The 15930-nt window shown below is 38.1% G+C and overlaps 2 protein-coding genes and 12 non-coding genes across 14 annotated transcripts; 7 read left to right on the plus strand and 7 right to left on the minus strand.

The window, feature by feature from the left end:
- The first annotated feature begins 1773 nt into the window (after nt 1-1773).
- Trnar-acg (transfer RNA arginine (anticodon ACG)) lies at nt 1774-1846 on the plus strand. Its single transcript has one exon. It is a non-coding gene; the product is annotated as a tRNA-Arg (tRNA).
- Nucleotides 1847-2959: 1113 nt separating this feature from the next.
- On the minus strand, nt 2960-3032 carry Trnak-cuu (transfer RNA lysine (anticodon CUU)). The gene has a single exon. It is a non-coding gene; the product is annotated as a tRNA-Lys (tRNA).
- Nucleotides 3033-3591: 559 nt separating this feature from the next.
- On the plus strand, nt 3592-3664 carry Trnak-cuu (transfer RNA lysine (anticodon CUU)). Its single transcript has one exon. It is a non-coding gene; the product is annotated as a tRNA-Lys (tRNA).
- Nucleotides 3665-4178: 514 nt separating this feature from the next.
- Trnah-gug (transfer RNA histidin (anticodon GUG)) lies at nt 4179-4250 on the minus strand. The gene has a single exon. It is a non-coding gene; the product is annotated as a tRNA-His (tRNA).
- A 263-nt stretch (nt 4251-4513) lies between these two features.
- On the plus strand, nt 4514-4585 carry Trnae-uuc (transfer RNA glutamic acid (anticodon UUC)). The gene has a single exon. It is a non-coding gene; the product is annotated as a tRNA-Glu (tRNA).
- Nucleotides 4586-4867: 282 nt separating this feature from the next.
- Trnah-gug (transfer RNA histidin (anticodon GUG)) lies at nt 4868-4939 on the minus strand. Its single transcript has one exon. It is a non-coding gene; the product is annotated as a tRNA-His (tRNA).
- Nucleotides 4940-4983: 44 nt separating this feature from the next.
- Nucleotides 4984-5055, minus strand: Trnah-gug (transfer RNA histidin (anticodon GUG)). Its single transcript has one exon. It is a non-coding gene; the product is annotated as a tRNA-His (tRNA).
- Nucleotides 5056-5099: 44 nt separating this feature from the next.
- Trnah-aug (transfer RNA histidin (anticodon AUG)) lies at nt 5100-5171 on the minus strand. Its single transcript has one exon. It is a non-coding gene; the product is annotated as a tRNA-His (tRNA).
- A 350-nt stretch (nt 5172-5521) lies between these two features.
- On the minus strand, nt 5522-5594 carry Trnar-acg (transfer RNA arginine (anticodon ACG)). Its single transcript has one exon. It is a non-coding gene; the product is annotated as a tRNA-Arg (tRNA).
- Nucleotides 5595-7070: 1476 nt separating this feature from the next.
- On the plus strand, nt 7071-7143 carry Trnar-ucg (transfer RNA arginine (anticodon UCG)). The gene has a single exon. It is a non-coding gene; the product is annotated as a tRNA-Arg (tRNA).
- A 2390-nt stretch (nt 7144-9533) lies between these two features.
- Nucleotides 9534-11906, plus strand: LOC116306209 (allatostatin-A receptor-like). Its single transcript, XM_031716262.2, has one exon. It carries the CDS (start codon nt 9622-9624, stop codon nt 10516-10518), a length of 897 nt encoding a protein of 298 aa, XP_031572122.2. The 5' UTR covers nt 9534-9621; the 3' UTR covers nt 10519-11906.
- Nucleotides 11461-11533, plus strand: Trnak-cuu (transfer RNA lysine (anticodon CUU)). Its single transcript has one exon. It is a non-coding gene; the product is annotated as a tRNA-Lys (tRNA).
- A 564-nt stretch (nt 11907-12470) lies between the features above and the next one.
- Nucleotides 12471-12543, minus strand: Trnar-acg (transfer RNA arginine (anticodon ACG)). Its single transcript has one exon. It is a non-coding gene; the product is annotated as a tRNA-Arg (tRNA).
- A 369-nt stretch (nt 12544-12912) lies between these two features.
- Nucleotides 12913-15534, plus strand: LOC148907355 (allatostatin-A receptor-like). The gene is made up of 2 exons (XM_089036316.1): nt 12913-12999; nt 13078-15534. The coding sequence occupies exon 2, from the start codon at nt 13321-13323 to the stop codon at nt 14302-14304; it is 984 nt and encodes a 327-aa protein (XP_088892442.1). The 5' UTR covers nt 12913-12999; nt 13078-13320; the 3' UTR covers nt 14305-15534.
- Nucleotides 15535-15930: the final 396 nt, after the last annotated feature.

The raw sequence follows: 15930 nt of genomic DNA on the forward strand, positions 1-15930 counted from the left end.
AATGGAAATGTCGTGAGTATTTGAGATATACTCTCATATGAAATGGCATTCACTGAACGCGTGCTAGAACTCAATCTGTCACGAGGGATAAGACAAGACAAGATTTTACATTAGCACCATTTCAAGTTACAAATATTTTGCATATATCGACTTTTAACTTGTTTGGGGATGCAGGCTGTTTACAATAACCTTTGTGGGCTAGCCTAGGCATACAGCTTACAGGGATGCTATATAATTTCAATTTCGATTAGTCGTCCATAGCTTGATCACACCCTGCTGCTATGAAATATAAGATAATGCTCTGCTTTATTAAAAGGAAAAACCAATATTTGTGAAGGCAGATGAAAATCTCTGTAATATTAAACTCTCATAATGAAATGGAATTTCATTAAAACTTAATAAAGAAGTACAATGATTTTTAGACGCATCAAAAACAAAACACAATAGAGATATAGAGTTCATATAATCTGTAAACTACAGGTTTGTAGCCCATGAAGTCACCTGCAACGCAAGAGAAAAGCATTGTGGGATATCTTGATGTCTTGAGTGACTTTTTTGTAATTATTAGATCAGTTAAAACCTAAAACACTCATTTTTTAGATACTCTGGATACACGGGACTGGCGCGAGAACACGAGAGAAGAAAAGGAAACCATGACGAGAAAATGAAATGGAAATGACGTGAGTATTTTAACTACTCTCAAATGGCATTTTAGCTGTTCGCTAAACACGCTTTAGAACTTAGTTTGTCAAGAGGGATGCTATATAATTTTCAATTTAGATTGGTCGTCCATAGATTCATCACACCCTGCAGCTATATATGAAAAATAAGTCAATGCTCTGTTTTAATAAAAGGAAAAACCAATATTTGTGAAGGCAGCTTTAATCTCTGTAATATTAAAATCTCATAATAAAATAGAATTTCATTAAAACTTAAAAAATGATTTTCTGATGGATCAAAAACGAGACACTTTGAGGTGACGTTAAGAAAATAATAATAGAAAACCAGCTGTGTATTTTTGGAATGGCAACAATCCTACAGGCAACACAACCTGAGTTCAAGATTCAAGGTTTTGGTCAAAAAAGTTCTTTTCTGTAGAAAAGAGTCTTCCGTGTAAATGTGAGTGGAAAAGTAATTGTCATTTGAAGGTCATCAGGCTGAGATATTCCGCTGATCATGAACGGATTGTACTGAACATTAGTATGCTTGAAAGATTGACGAATCGACCGTGAAGGGATCTATCTTCTGGTCCAAAGAGAGATGTCTTGTCCATTAGTCCACGGGGTCACTTCTGAAAGATTCTCTGATTCATTGCCGGTAATTCAGTTGAATTCAAAGTTCAAATCAATATATTCAACCTTAAATGTCTGTTAAAACATTGGACAGCAGCATTTTTACCTCGCGAACTTTTACTAAACCAATAAAGTGTAAAACTAATGGATTGAGGGGATCGAAGGATAGAACATAATGAAAAGACCGAAGATTAAGTCAAAATACCGACATGGCAGGATCCGACTGAACCCTCAGTAGATTCTAATCAGTACACGTATTTTGAGTTTTTATCAAGTAATGAATGTTTTGATAAATAAAATAAATAAATCAAATTGCAATTTTCTTTGCTAATCATGAGATGGCTTGGTTTTTACTTTTTGGACATGCTGTCCATTTGTACTACTAATTATCAAGTAGTCCATGACACTTTTTATTACATAAAACAATGTGAAAACAACACTGTAAACAGTAGAAGTCTTTCATTGGTCTTATTTCAGATGCGGACCCGTGGCCCAATGGATAAGGCATCTGACTACGAATCAGGGGATTCCAGGTTCGAGTCCTGGCGGGGTCGTTTTTTTAATACTGTATGACAATTCATTCTTTCTCAACTTGGACCAAGTAGTAAAGTTTTGGATGAAATCGTGTTATGGAGCGTTTTCACTCACGTGTGAGAAGGGCAAAAAAACAAATGACTTTAATGCGAGAGAATTTTTCTCTGCAACGTTTCTCGAAACCAACTTGCTTCGCAAGTTGCATGCAGCATTGCAGCGTGTAACTTACAGAGCAATTTGAATAAAATGTTGCGAAGCAATTTGCAGCAATTGTTTGGATCTCCGTTCACACCATGTAAACGCTCATGCAACTTGTGTCTCAGGCCCCGTCTACACGTATCCGGAAATTTGTTTATCCGCAAATTTTTTTTGCGGATACGGGTTGCGTCTACATCGCGTTGTATCCGTATCCGGAAATTTACGAAAACGGTCTCTAGAGTGGAAATTTTCGAATACGCTCCGACGACGGATACGTGTGGACGGTCGTATCCGCAAATTTTCGAATACGGTGACGTAAACACGATTTTGCGCATGCTCAATAAGAATTAATATCCGTCAAATAGACTAGGCACTAGCGTGCATCAGGGCGGATCAAGAAATTTCCAGATACGTGTGGACAGCGAAACAATTTGAAAACGATTCGAATACGCTGCGTGTGGACGCGAACATTTTCGTATCCGCAAAAAGAAATTTGCGGATACAAAAATTTCCGGATACGTGTGGACGGGGCCTCAATGATGTTGTAGGATAAGTTGCAGAGGAAATTGCTCCGTGTAATCGCGCCTTAAGTCTATTGTTCTAGCTTCAAGCAAACATGCAGCCTTTCAGCAAGATAAGAAAGTTTTTCTCGCCCAATGTGGGGCTCGAACCCACGACCCTGGGCTTAAAATTTCCATGCTCTACCGTCTGATCTAACCGGTCATGTGGTTTAACCTTACCTCTTGAGACTATAAGACTATCAGGTGTATCCATATCCATCTTCTCATGCGCATCCTTAAACAAAGAAATGGTACTCTAGAGAATGAAACGTGGTCTGGGAGACCATTATCATGCCCAAGTCAGAAGGATAGGTAGCAAAGATCTAAAGTTTCTCAAGCAAACGTAAAGTCTTCAACTAGTAAAATATGAATTTGCGCCCGATGTGGGGCTCGAACCCACGACCCTGGGATTAAGAGTCCCATGCTCTACCGACTGAGCTAACCAGGCACTTCTTAGCTACTCTACTTCCAGACATTGAATGCTGAACTGTTGTATGGTAGAGCAACGCATTTATGGTTACGCCGGAGATCTCGACTCCGACACCGCTATCTTTGTAGGAATTACAGACTGATCAGAAAGCTCGGCAGAAGCCTATTGGGTGAGGTTAGTTGTCCCCTAGACCGTAGATGATTGACCCCTTGCTATGAATAGCAAACCTAGTAATTCACTTGTTTCTTATACGAGCAAACCCACACGATCAATTATTTCCACGTAAGATGCGTTTTGAAGAATTATAACCGCTATAGGTGCACAAACTCAAATTAGGCTTTTGTTTTCCAATGCAACAGTTTTATAAGAATTTTTTGAAAAGAATTGAATAAAAGCTTTGTACAAAGAATATATGTATTTTATAAACCACATTAACGATGTTCCCAAGTCAGTGCGATCATGAAAAGCTCCAACGAGACAAAATGAAAAGAAAGGAATTTTATTCACTTCAAAGTACGAACCGAAGTAAAAAACAAAGTACACGGAAAAGTGTATACAACAAAATACTATCATAAGTGTCCGGTTAGCTCAGTCGGTAGAGCATGGGACTCTTAATCCCAGGGTCGTGGGTTCGAGCCCCACATTGGACGATCAATTTTTTATTTCGTCAAAATATGCTAACATGGTTTCCTTTCTTTGACTTAAACACGCCTGTACAGTTTGTTTGGAAAACTTTCTTTTAATATTGAAACAAAAAGTAGACCAACAGTAGGTAGGTTGTATTAGTTCAAAACACTCGCTGCAGTTTAAAGAACATTTTGAGTATTAGGTATTTTCTTCTGGTATCATGTTTTCTTTTTACCCTCATGCATGTTCACACGAAGACTACGCAATGCATACACCTATTAAAAATACAAAAACGTTGTCGGTTGGAAATCTGACCAGGATTCGAGCCTGGGTTATTGCGGCCCAACGCAATGTCGTAACCCCTAGACGATCACGGCTCAGCACCACCACAACAGGTGAAAGTAGAATAAAAGAAAACTATTGCCGTGACCAGGATTCGAACCTGGGTTATTGCGGCCACAACGCAATGTCCTAACCTCTAGACGAACACGGCTCAACACCACCACGACAGGTGATAGTAGAATAAAAGAAAACTATTGCCGTGACCAGGATTCGAACCTGGGCTATTGCGGCCACAACGCAATGTCCTAACCTCTAGACGATCACGGCTCAACACCACCACGACAGGAGATGAAAGTTAGAGGTAGTAACTAATCAATAGGCAGTTTAAAAGAAACAATGCATCACTATATAAACAGGTGTATCACCATGAAAACAGGTATATCACCATGGAAGCAGGTATATTACCAAGGAAACAGGTGAACCACCATGGAAACAGGATATTATCATAAAAACAAGATATGGCCATGGAAAGAAGATTTTGAATTTGAAAATAATTTTCACCAATTTTGTTAAAATAATTTCTTGTCATTTCCCATATGGTCTAGCGGTTAGGATTCCTGGTTTTCACCCAGGCGGCCCGGGTTCGACTCCCGGTATGGGAATATATTTTAAATCTATAAACTAATTATTAATATTTTGATGATATCGTTGATGTCGACAATTTTGCATTTCTCTGCAATGGAACTGAAGACATTAGCTGTTACTTTAGATCTTCTCCTTGGTCTCGACACCTTGCACTTTAAAATGTTTATGGGTCCCGTTTTTAGTCCCTGTTTGTTGGGTGAAAAACTTCGACAGTTATTACATAATAATGTTAAAAGTAAAACATAATCTAGGGTTGCCATTTCTTTGCTTCTTTTAGAGTTAGACTAAAAGAGAACTATTGCCGTGACCAGGATTCGAACCTGGGTTATTGCGGCCACAACGCAATGTCCTAACCTCTAGACGATCACGGCTCAACACCACCACGACAGGTGATAGTAGAATAAAAGAAAACTATTGCCGTGACCAGGATTCGAACCTGGGTTATTGCGGCCACAACGCAATGTCCTAACCTCTAGACGATCACGGCTCAACACCACCACGACAGCTGAAAGTATAATAAAAGAAAACTATTGCCGTGACCAGGATTTGAACCTGGGTTATTGCGGACATAACGCAATGTCCTAACCTCTAGACGATCACGGCTCATTACCGTCACGACAGGTGATAGTATCATAAGAGACCAGCATTCGAACCTGGGTTATTTCGGTGTTATTTTTATGATCGCACTGAGCTGGAAACATTGACAATATGTTATATGAAATACATGTATACTTAGTTTTTACTTGTTTTTTTAAATAGGTTTTTACTCATTTCTTTTCAAAATGCTTCTTGTCAAATTGTCACAATGGAAAACAAGGCAATCAACAAAAAACTTTTTGCGGATACAAACATTTCCGGATACGTGTGGACGGGGCCTTAATGGGCTGCTGATCATAACAAGAGGATAATCTACGGTCTACTACCTTGCATTCAGTAAGAAAAATGTGTTTATTCGATCCCGCCAGGAGTCGAACCTGGAATCCCCTGATTCGTAGTCAGATGCCTTAACCATTGGGCCACGGGGCCGCCACTCTGGAAAATTTCTTTTATATATTTAAATGACCAAAATCATTTCCAGCACAGAATGACAGTTTGGGCCATACAAAGCTGTCTGACATCGTTGTTAGTCTGACGGAATAGAATAGAAGAGACCTCACTCACCCAATCCCTCCCCTGTCCACCCTTAGTTCGAACCACACATATGCGGCGAATGTTAAAAGAAAACTCCCTTTTGGTTGTCAAGGTAAAATTTTGAGTGTAAATTTCCTTTTGGTGTCTGGTGTCATCATTCAATGTTTAAGACACTACGTAACGGAGGAAAATAAAGGACAGCATCTTGGTAAGGGTCAAGATCATGGCGAAAAAATGGAAGAAGTTGACTGTTTCCAGGTGAACACGACGTCACAAATTATTACGTCACAAAACCTTAGACTAATAACTTCAGTTTTAACTAGATGTCAGGACATAGAAGAACAAAATGATCAGCTTTGTACTGTTTTCAATGTTTTTGCCTTGTTTTATGCAGGAGAATGTGTCATGGAGTATTTGATATTCAGTAGTATAAATGGACAACATATACAAGCTCTATCCAAACATGTAAAAACCAGTTCATCTCATGTTTAGCAGGGGTACAAAATCGCTTTTTGATTTCTGAGGGTTTCGAGTTTTGAGAGTCAACGAAACAAGGATTTCTAGCCTGGCTCAAATCCTTGCACGTAGGCAACATCCCTTGTTTAGTTCAGATCACTGCACGGTCTTCTTAGATGATAAAACCACACAGCTAGGCTAATTGAAAATTTTACCACCACAAGTAAAACTATATATCCTCTTAGTACTAAAAGTCTTGATATGCTGCTGCAGCGTTGCCAGGATTATGGCAAGAAGTGAGTTCTTCTTTTCGCAGGAATTGCAGAGAAAAATCCTTCCTGAAACTTGTCTAGTTGCGATTTTATAAAATCTCGCAATGAAATTTTATCGCACGTAATTTATTTAGGAATATTACGATTGAAAATGTCAAATACGTTGCATGAAAAGCTATGAAACATTACCTAGTATAGTATATCATGTCAGTGCAACTGGAACAAAATTGCTAGACAAGTTGAAGTTGCACTGAAGCTATTAGGGACCTTAAGCTGCAGGACGGCAACGTGGGCGAAAACGTCGGCGAAATTGAGGCGCTTCAACCTTCTATTGTATTATTATTTTGTGTTTACTTAGTATTTTACTCAATGAGCATCTCGTTTTGGAGTGAAATGACGTCTTTTGGGAGCGCTTTACTTATAACGAAAATCAGCAAAGATAAGCTTTTAGAGTAGCTGTTCTCTTTAGTACGTAAAAATAGGACATTTCAAATCTTACTTTTCAGCATAAGACGGCAATGATGCACAGTATTTCGTACATTCCAGCGAGTATCTAGTGAATAGCGCAATTAGTGCTATTGTATGATTGCCGTCGTCGTCGTCGTTGCCGTCGTGCAGCTTAAGGTCCCTTTTGACTATCTAAGACCTCTTGGCCTAATGGATAAGGCATCTGACTTCGAATCAGGGGATTCCAGGTTCGAGTCCTGGCGGGGTCGGTGTATCAGTCTTTTAGAACTGACTGAAATACAGCTTTTTTGTTCGCACCTTATCTTCTCCTCGATGACACAAGAACAGTTCCAAGTTAGAAAACAAAAATATGAAATTCAAAACCAAAACCAACTGCAGGATTGGATTTAATGGTTTCCCATTTCAGACCACGTGTCGTTCTCTTGAGAATAAGACTATCAGGTGAATCCATATACATCTTCTTATTGCGTATTATTAAACAAAAAATGATACTCTAGAGAATGAAACGTGGTCTGAAATGGGAAACCATTATCTGCAATAAACTTTATTGCAGCACTTGGACAGCAATACAACTGGAATTAACTACAGCAATTGGTACTGACAACGTCTATCAATGCTGCTCTTGACCCGTATCTGTTTAGCTTCCAAAGTTCTAGATTTAAGGTTTTGGTCAAGAAGCTTTCTTTTCTGTAGAAAAGAGTCTTCTGTGTAAATGAGTGGAAAAAGTAATTGTCATTTGAAGGTCATCAGGCTGAGATATTCCGCTGATCATGAACGGATTGTACTGAACACTAGTATGCTTGAAAGATTGACGAATCGACCGTGAAGGGGTCTTCTGGTCCAAAGAGAGATGCCTTGTCCATTAGTCCACGAGGGTCACTCTTGATATATTCTCTTAATCATCGCTGGTAATTCAGTTCAACTGATTATAATACACCCAACAAAATTACTCGATTCTGATTGGATAAGAGAAGTACAATAAACCCCAAATTGTACTGTGTAGAGTCCCAATTAAGCCACAGGGAGCCCGTCTTTGGAATTTGTACATGAATAAATAAATCGAAAAAGTGCTTTGGGTTTCCTTTGTTGAAATTTGGAACAAGACGCTTCTACGTTGAATGGTCCCCTTCACAGTTCCCTGTGCCATCTTGAAAGGTAGCCGTGCCTTGGCATCAAATCGAGACGAACGGTGAGCTTACAATGATAGAGCTAGACCTTTTTTTAACACCTTGGACAATTATTCACATGTCTCTATCATTGCAAGCTCACCGTTCGTCTCGCTTCGATGCAAAGGCACGGCCACCTTTCAAGATGGCGCAGAGAACTGTGAAGGGGACTATTTCCGGTAATCGTACAACCAGTAACTTGATAGCAGATTAACGTAATATATTAGTGTAACGCACACGCTAGAAAATGGTGCCATTTAATTACCACTAAAACTGAAGACATTAGTCTGTCTTTGTGACGTAATAATTCGAATGATCGCGCGAGGTGACGTCATGTTTGAAATCGGACAAATATGGAGTTTGTCGTCCACGTGATCCTTAGTATAGAGCAGAACAGTTTGGAAGACAATGCGTTACGTTAAATGTAATGGAGAGGGGGGGGGGGGGGGGGGGGGGGGGGGGGGAGGGGAGTATTTTGGCAAAGAAAAAAGATATGGAGGAATTAGTAAAGAATAAGGATCGCAAGAAAGAAAGAAAGAAAGAACAACAGCAACAACAAGCACAAAACAATCCAGAAAAGAGAGTAAAAATAAAAAATGAAATAAAATAAAATAATAGATTATAGATATGACGGCAAAAAAAAAGCGCTTTAAAATACGGACCGAAAATAATTAGAAACAAAGTACAGGAGAACGTGTTTGTATACAGTGAATTGAAGAAACAAAAGTGTCCGGTTAGCTCAGTCGATAGAGCATGAGACTCTTAATCCCAGGGTTAATATAAATGAATATAAAAATTGTCAAAATACGGTTTCTTTGTTTTTCTTTTAGTCATCCAGCTTTAACGAAGCAGACCCAGATATCGAAACGCATGACTTTTTTGTAATTAATAGATCAGTTAAAAACCTAAAACACTCATTTTTAGATACTCTGGATACGCGGGATTGGCGCGAGAACACGAGAGAAGGGTAGGAAACCATGATGAGAAAATGAAATGGAAATGTCGTGAGTATTTGAGATATACTCTCATATGAAATGGCATTCACTGAACGCGTGCTAGAACTCAATCTGTCACGAGGGATAAGACAAGACAAGATTTTATATTAGCACCATTTCAAGTTACAAATATTTTGCATATATCGACTTTTAACTTGTTTGGGGATGCAGGCTGTTTACAATAACCTTTGCGGGCTAGCCTAAGTATACAGCTTACAGGGATGCTATATAATTTCAATTTCGATTAGTCGTCCATAGCTTGATCACACCCTGCTGCTATGAAATATAAGACAATGCTCTGTTTTATTAAAAGGACAAACCAATATTTGTGAAGGCAGATGAAAATCTCTGTAATATTAAACTCTCGTAATGAAATGGGATTTCATTAAAACTTGATAAAGAAATACAATGATTTTGAGTCGGATCAAAAACAAAACACTTCAAAGAGACGTTATTATATAATAATAAAACCAGCTGTGTATTTTTAGAATGGCAACAACCCTACGGGCAACACTGTAGAGATTTGGATGTGATCACATATCGGTGGAAGTTCAAACCCGAGGTCATGCCAAATACAAAGGAAATAATTTTTTCTGTCGTGCTCTCTGCTGTTCTCGTCTTTAACATAGCAGGAAACTCCCTCGTTATCTACATCATCAGGAATGGACGAGGAATGAAAACCTCCACAAACTATCTGCTGTTAAACTTGGCTGTAGCAGATCTATTATTTGGTGTTTTTCTTGCTCCTGAGAATATAGTTCTGCCTTTGTTGGGTAGACCATCCTTGCCTGATGGAGCTCTTGGTGACTGGCTGTGTAAACTAATTGGATTTGGTAACATCGGTTGGATGGCGTCTAGAGCTTCTATTTTCACCATGGTTTGTTTATCAGTTGAACGATACTTTGCTGTTTGTCGTCCTCACACCTTCCGTCAGCGTTTCTCGCCAAAGATCGTCAAAGTGCTCATTGTGGTGTCCTGGATATATGCTGTTGTTATGCTATCTCCCTTACTTGTTGATGTTCATTTTAGCAGAGAATATTTTCGCTGCTTCCTTAACGATTCGATTTTTAAAGCTTATATGTGGTATTCTTTGGTAGAAATGACTTGTGTTTTCACTCTGATGATATTTTTTACTGTGAAAATATTCATTTCCCTCTGGTGCAATCAGACAGTCGAACCTACAGGAGAACGAGAGATCACCGAGAGAAAGAAGAAAAAGAAAGTCACACTGTGTGTTCTTGCTGTAGTTGTCACATTTGTTGTGTGCTGGAGCCCTGCTGCAATAAACTTTATTGTAGCACTTGGACCATCAACAGCAATACAAGTGGAATTAACTACAGCAACGGTACTGACGGCGTTTATCAATGCTGCTTTTGACCCGTATCTGTTTAGCTTCCAAAGTTCAAGATTTAAGGTTTTGGTCAAAAAGGTTCTTTGCTGTGGAAAAGAGTCTTCCGTGTAAATGTGAGTGGAAACGTAATTGTCATTTGAAGGTCAACAGGCGGAGATATTACGCTGATCATGAACGGATTGTACTGAACACTAGTATGCTTGAAAGATTGACGAATCGACCGTGAAGGGATCTTCTGGTCCAAAGAGAGATGCCTCTGTGTCCATTAGTCCACGAGGGTCACTTTTGAAAGATTCTCTGACTCATCGCCGGTAATTAAGTGAATGTGAAAAAAAGGAATTATTTCATCGTTTTCCCCACGTTTTAAAAGTCCTGTTATTTCAATACTCAGCAGGAGAACGAACGAAATAACTTGCTATGTAGGGGTACTCAGTATTAGTTTTGCAAGTTTGTTCGCCTCGCGAAAAAAGGTAGACCTACCCCGACTAGGAATTCTCTGATTCGTAGTCAGAATCGATGCCTTAGTAATTAAGCTACAAGGGAAATTTGTTGGTATTTTTTCTCTTTATAGCCTGTCTGCTTTCTTCCTTTAGCTTCCAAAAACTTTGCTTAATGGATGTCGAGAGAAGCGATAATAAATATGACGGCAAAAATAAGTGCTTCAGGAAACTCAAGCGCTTCAAGACACTGGACACGGGTAACGAATCGGAAGTGCTTTGTAGTGCATGAGAATGAACATGGCGCTGCTTGATAGTGCATGCGCACTTAGGATTCCGGGTTCGAGTCCCTAGTTGTTTGTTGTTTCTCTCCTGTGCTTCGAGGGTTTTTCTCCTGGTTCTCTGGTTTTCTTCCCTCTTAAACTCTCATTCGATCATGGAACGAGGGCCTCAGGTTTCTTAACCACTGGCTATATTAAGTACTACCCTCGTAAAACAAGGACTATAAAGGAACATCAAATAACAAACTATTCTCTTCAAAATATAAACCGCAAACTCACTAGAAACAAAGTACAGGAGAACGTGTTTGTATACAATGAAAATATTGAAATGAAGTGCCCGGTTAGCTCAGTCGGTAGAGCATGGGACTCTTAATCCCAGGGTCGTGGGTTCGAGCCCCACATTGGGCGATTGAAATCCTTTTTGTCAAAATTCGGTTCCCTTGGTTTTCTTTTAGTGATTTCTTTATTGAAGCTGGACCAGATATCGAAACGCATGCACTCTGCGTGCTACTGCTACTGCTACGTGTTAAGGTTCCTGGTCTTTCTTATTTTTCCATGGAGGGGAGGAAAAATCTGCTAACCTTGGTTTTACCGGCGTTTGCATTGCTACGCGGCCACCCCAGACAAAAATCGCGACGTGCACTTTGCAATAGACTGCCGTCAATCAAACACGTTGATGCCAGTAGAAAAATTAGTTTTACTAAATAGTACAATTTTATTCAAATTCCATTGTTTTCTATTGTTTAATTAGCACTATCTTTTACTATTTAGTAAATTGCATTTCGTGGATATGTTGCTTCACTCTATTTAATATATTTTAGTTTTTTTTAATTATGAATTATACCTTGTGTTTTCTTTTTCCTATTTGATTATGTTTTTTACTTGGACTGATACATAAGAATTCTTCGGGTTTTGTGGACATTTGTGACCTTTATTACATTTGTGACCAAAGTTTATTACATTTGTGACCCTTATTACATTTGTGACCCTTATTACATTTGTGACCAAAGTTTATTACATTTGTGACCCTTATTATATTTGTGACCAAAGTTTATTACATTTGTGACCAAAGTTTCTTACATTTGTGACAAAAGTTTATTACATTTGGGTCCAGTTTTTACATTTATGCCTTCTACAAGGAATTAAAAAAAGTCTCCTTCAACACTTCCCGCTCGCCTACGAAGGTTCGTGCTGTAAACAAGGCATAACTAGTCGGATAAAATTATGGAGTCAACTCGGCTTCAATGATTGCTACCCAGAGTTCCTTTCGGTCCAGTCGCGTAGACTTGAGTTGGTGGACGACAACATTTTTTGAATTGACTGTTTATCAAATTACAAATTGCAACGACCCCGCCAGGACTCGAACCTGGAATCCCCTGATTCGTAGTCAGATGCCTTATCCATTGAGCCACGGGGCCGTTTTGATGACACACTATTTAGTAATGGTAGTAAATGATATAGAGTTCATATAATCTGTATAAACTACAGGTTTCAGTGTAGCCCATGAAGTCACCTTCAACACAAGAGAAAAGCATTGTGGGATATCTTGATTTTTTAGTAACTGAAGTCTCACGGCATTGCACACAACAGATAAACTCGCCAGAAAATTTGAACTCTTGGAATTTAACAAAACTTTATGAGCTGATTTGTAATAAAACACACACAAAACATCGGGAAATATTTCTAAATTTACTGTTTTCTTAAATAAACGAATGCCCTACAAATGGCTTGAGTGACTTTTTTGTAATTATATTATTGGATCAGTTAAACCTAAAACACTCATTTTTAGATACTCTGGATACACGGGACTGGCGCGAGAACGCGAGAGGAAAAGGAAGTAGGAAACCATGACGAGAAAATGAAATGGAAATGTCGTGAGTATTTTAGATATACTCTCATATGAAATGGCATTCATTGAACTTAATCTATCAATCTATCTAATTTCAATTTAGATTGGTCGTCCATAGATTGATCACACCCTGCTGCTATATATGAAAAATAAGACAATGCTCTGTTTTAGTAAAAGGAAAAACCAATATTCGTGAAGGCAGAATAAAAATATTAAACTCTCGTAATGAAATGGGATTTCATTAAAACTTAATAACGAAGTACACTGATTTTGAGACGGATCAAAAACAAAACACTTCAAAAGCACGTTATTAAAATAATAATAAAACCAGCTGTGTATTTTTGGAATGGCAACAAACCTACAGGCAACACAACCCGACTACATAAAAGATTTTGAAGTGATCACATATCGGTGGAAGTTCGAACTCGAGGTCATGCCAGCTACAAAGGAAATCATTTTTTCTGTCGTACTTTCTGCTGTTCTCGTCTTCAACATAGCAGGAAACTCCCTCGTTATTTACATCATCAGGAATGAACGAGGAATGAAAACAACCACAAACTATCTGCTGCTAAACTTGGCTGTAGCAGATCTTTTATTTGGTGTGTTTCTTGCTCCTGAGAATATAGTTCTGCCTTTGTTGGATACACCATCCTTGCCTGATGGAGCTATTGGTAACTGGCTGTGTAAACTAGTGTTATCTGATAACATTGCTGGAATGGCGTCTAGAGCTTCTATTTTCACCATGATTTGTTTATCAGTTGAACGATACTTTGCTGTTTGTCGTCCTCATACCTTCCGTCAGCGTTTCTCGCCAAAGATCGTCAAAGTGCTCATTGTGGTGTCCTGGATATATGCTGTTGTTATGCTATCTCCCTTACTTGTTGATGTTCATTTTAGCAGAAACTATTTTGGCTGCTCCCTTAACGATTCGATTTTTAAAGCTTATATGTGGTATTCTTTGGTAGAAATAATTTGTATCTTGTCTCTAATGATATTTTTTACTGTGAAAATATTCATTTCCCTCTGGTGCAAGCAGACAGTCGAACCTACAGGAGAACGAGAGATCACCGAGAGAAAGAAGAAAAAGAAAGTCACATTGTGTGTTCTTGCTGTAGTTGTCACATTTGTTGTGTGCTGGAGCCCTGCTGCAATATTCCTTGTTGTGGGACTTGGGTCATCATCAGCAATACAAGTGGAATTAACTACAGCAATGGTACTATCAACGTCTATCAATGCTGCTCTTGACCCGTATCTGTTTAGCTTCCAAAGTTCAAGATTCAAGGTTTTGGTCAAAAAGGTTCTTTTCTGTAGAAAAGAGTCTTCCGAGTAAATGAGTGGAAAAGTAATTGTCATTTGAAGGTCATCAGGCTGAGATATTTCGCTTATCATGAACGGATTGTACTGAACACTAGTATGCTTGAAAGATTGACGAATCGAACGTGATTTGATCTCATCCTGGTCCGAAGTCAGATGACTTTTCATTAGTCCAATACAATACAATACAACCTTTAGTTTACTCATAGGAAGAAGAATAATACATAAAAACATTTAGTACTAGAAATCTATTTACAATCATGCAGGATATATATATTTACAAGGAAGGAAAAAAAAAAAAAAAAAAGATACTAGAATTAGTGTTCGAGGCTGAAGGTTAAATTAACCATATTTTTCTAGTTAACCCCCAGCCATTTTATGTTGTTATTTACAATCAGGTATAAGGAAGGAATGATAAATAAAGGAAAGAATATATATAACATCTAACATTACACTTACTAGTTATAGATATAAAATACAAGTATACAAATATATCATATACATATATACACTTTTGAAAGATTCTCTGATTCATTGTTGAATTCAAAATTCAAATCAGTTTATTCAACCTAAAATGTTTGTTAGTTTGGACATCAGCACTTTTACCTCGCGATCTTTTACTAAATCAATATATAAGAGATCGTGAGGGAATTGAAGGATAAGAACAAAATGAAAAGACCGAAGAATGAAAAAAAAGTCAAAATTCCGACATGACAGGATCCGACTGAACCTGCAATAGATTAATACATTAATTGCATGATAAAAAGAAGAAACTCAAAATACGGCGTGTAAATCAAATTGCAGTTTTCCCTGCTAATCATGAGATGACTTGGTTTTTACCTGTTTGAATAGAGCTTGTATGATAGTCATTTGTACTAAAACAATTTGAAAAGACATATGCATAAAACAATGTGAAAAGGCATCAAACAGTACAAAGCCGCTAATTTTTGTTTTTCTGTGCGCTGACATCAAGCTAAATTTGAAGTCAATAGTCTAATGTCTTTGTGACGTAATAATTCGAATGAGCGTGCGTGGTGACGTCATGTTTGAAATCGGACAAATTTGGAGTTTCTCTCTCGCGTGATCCTTAGTATAGAGCAGAACAGGTTGGAAAAACGAAACGTTACGCAAAAAGTTAAGGGGGGGATGGTGGAGTATTTTAGCAAAGAAAAAAGATAGGAAGGAAAGAAGGAAATAAGTAAAGAAGAACGATAGCAAGAAAGAAGGAAAAAACAAACAAACAAACAAAAAAAAAAAAAAAAAAAAAAAAAACAACAACGAAAAACCAAAAAAAAAAAACAACAACAACAACAACAACAAAAAACCACAACAACAAACAAACAAAAAGATAATCCAAAAAAAAAGCGAGTGCAAAATTATTTCATCGTTTTCCCCAAGTTTTAAAAGTCCTGTTGTTTCAATACTCAGCAGGAGAACGAACGAAATAACTTGCTATGTAGGGGTCATCAGTATTAATTTTTCGGACGGAGAGAGATAATATTTTGCATAATGGTCGGCCTCCAAAAAAAGGTACACCTACCCCGACTAGGAATTCTCTGATTCGTATTCAGAATCGATGCCTTATTAGTCATTGTGCCAAAGGGAATATCGTATTTTTTTCTCTTTACAGCCTGTTTGTTTT

The sequence above is a fragment of the Actinia tenebrosa genome, unplaced genomic scaffold, assembly GCF_029948245.1.
Source record: "Actinia tenebrosa isolate PJP-AT-01 unplaced genomic scaffold, QUT_ActTen_1.0 PGA_scaffold4__44_contigs__length_22323623, whole genome shotgun sequence".
Lineage (NCBI taxonomy): Eukaryota > Metazoa > Cnidaria > Anthozoa > Actiniaria > Actiniidae > Actinia > Actinia tenebrosa.

Excerpts from the sequence above, each read along its gene's own strand:
- LOC116306209 (XM_031716262.2), top strand. The coding sequence starts at position 9,622 with ATGCCAAATACAAAGGAAATAATTTTTTCTGTCGTGCTCTCTGCTGTT.
- LOC148907355 (XM_089036316.1), top strand. The coding sequence starts at position 13,321 with ATGGCAACAAACCTACAGGCAACACAACCCGACTACATAAAAGATTTT.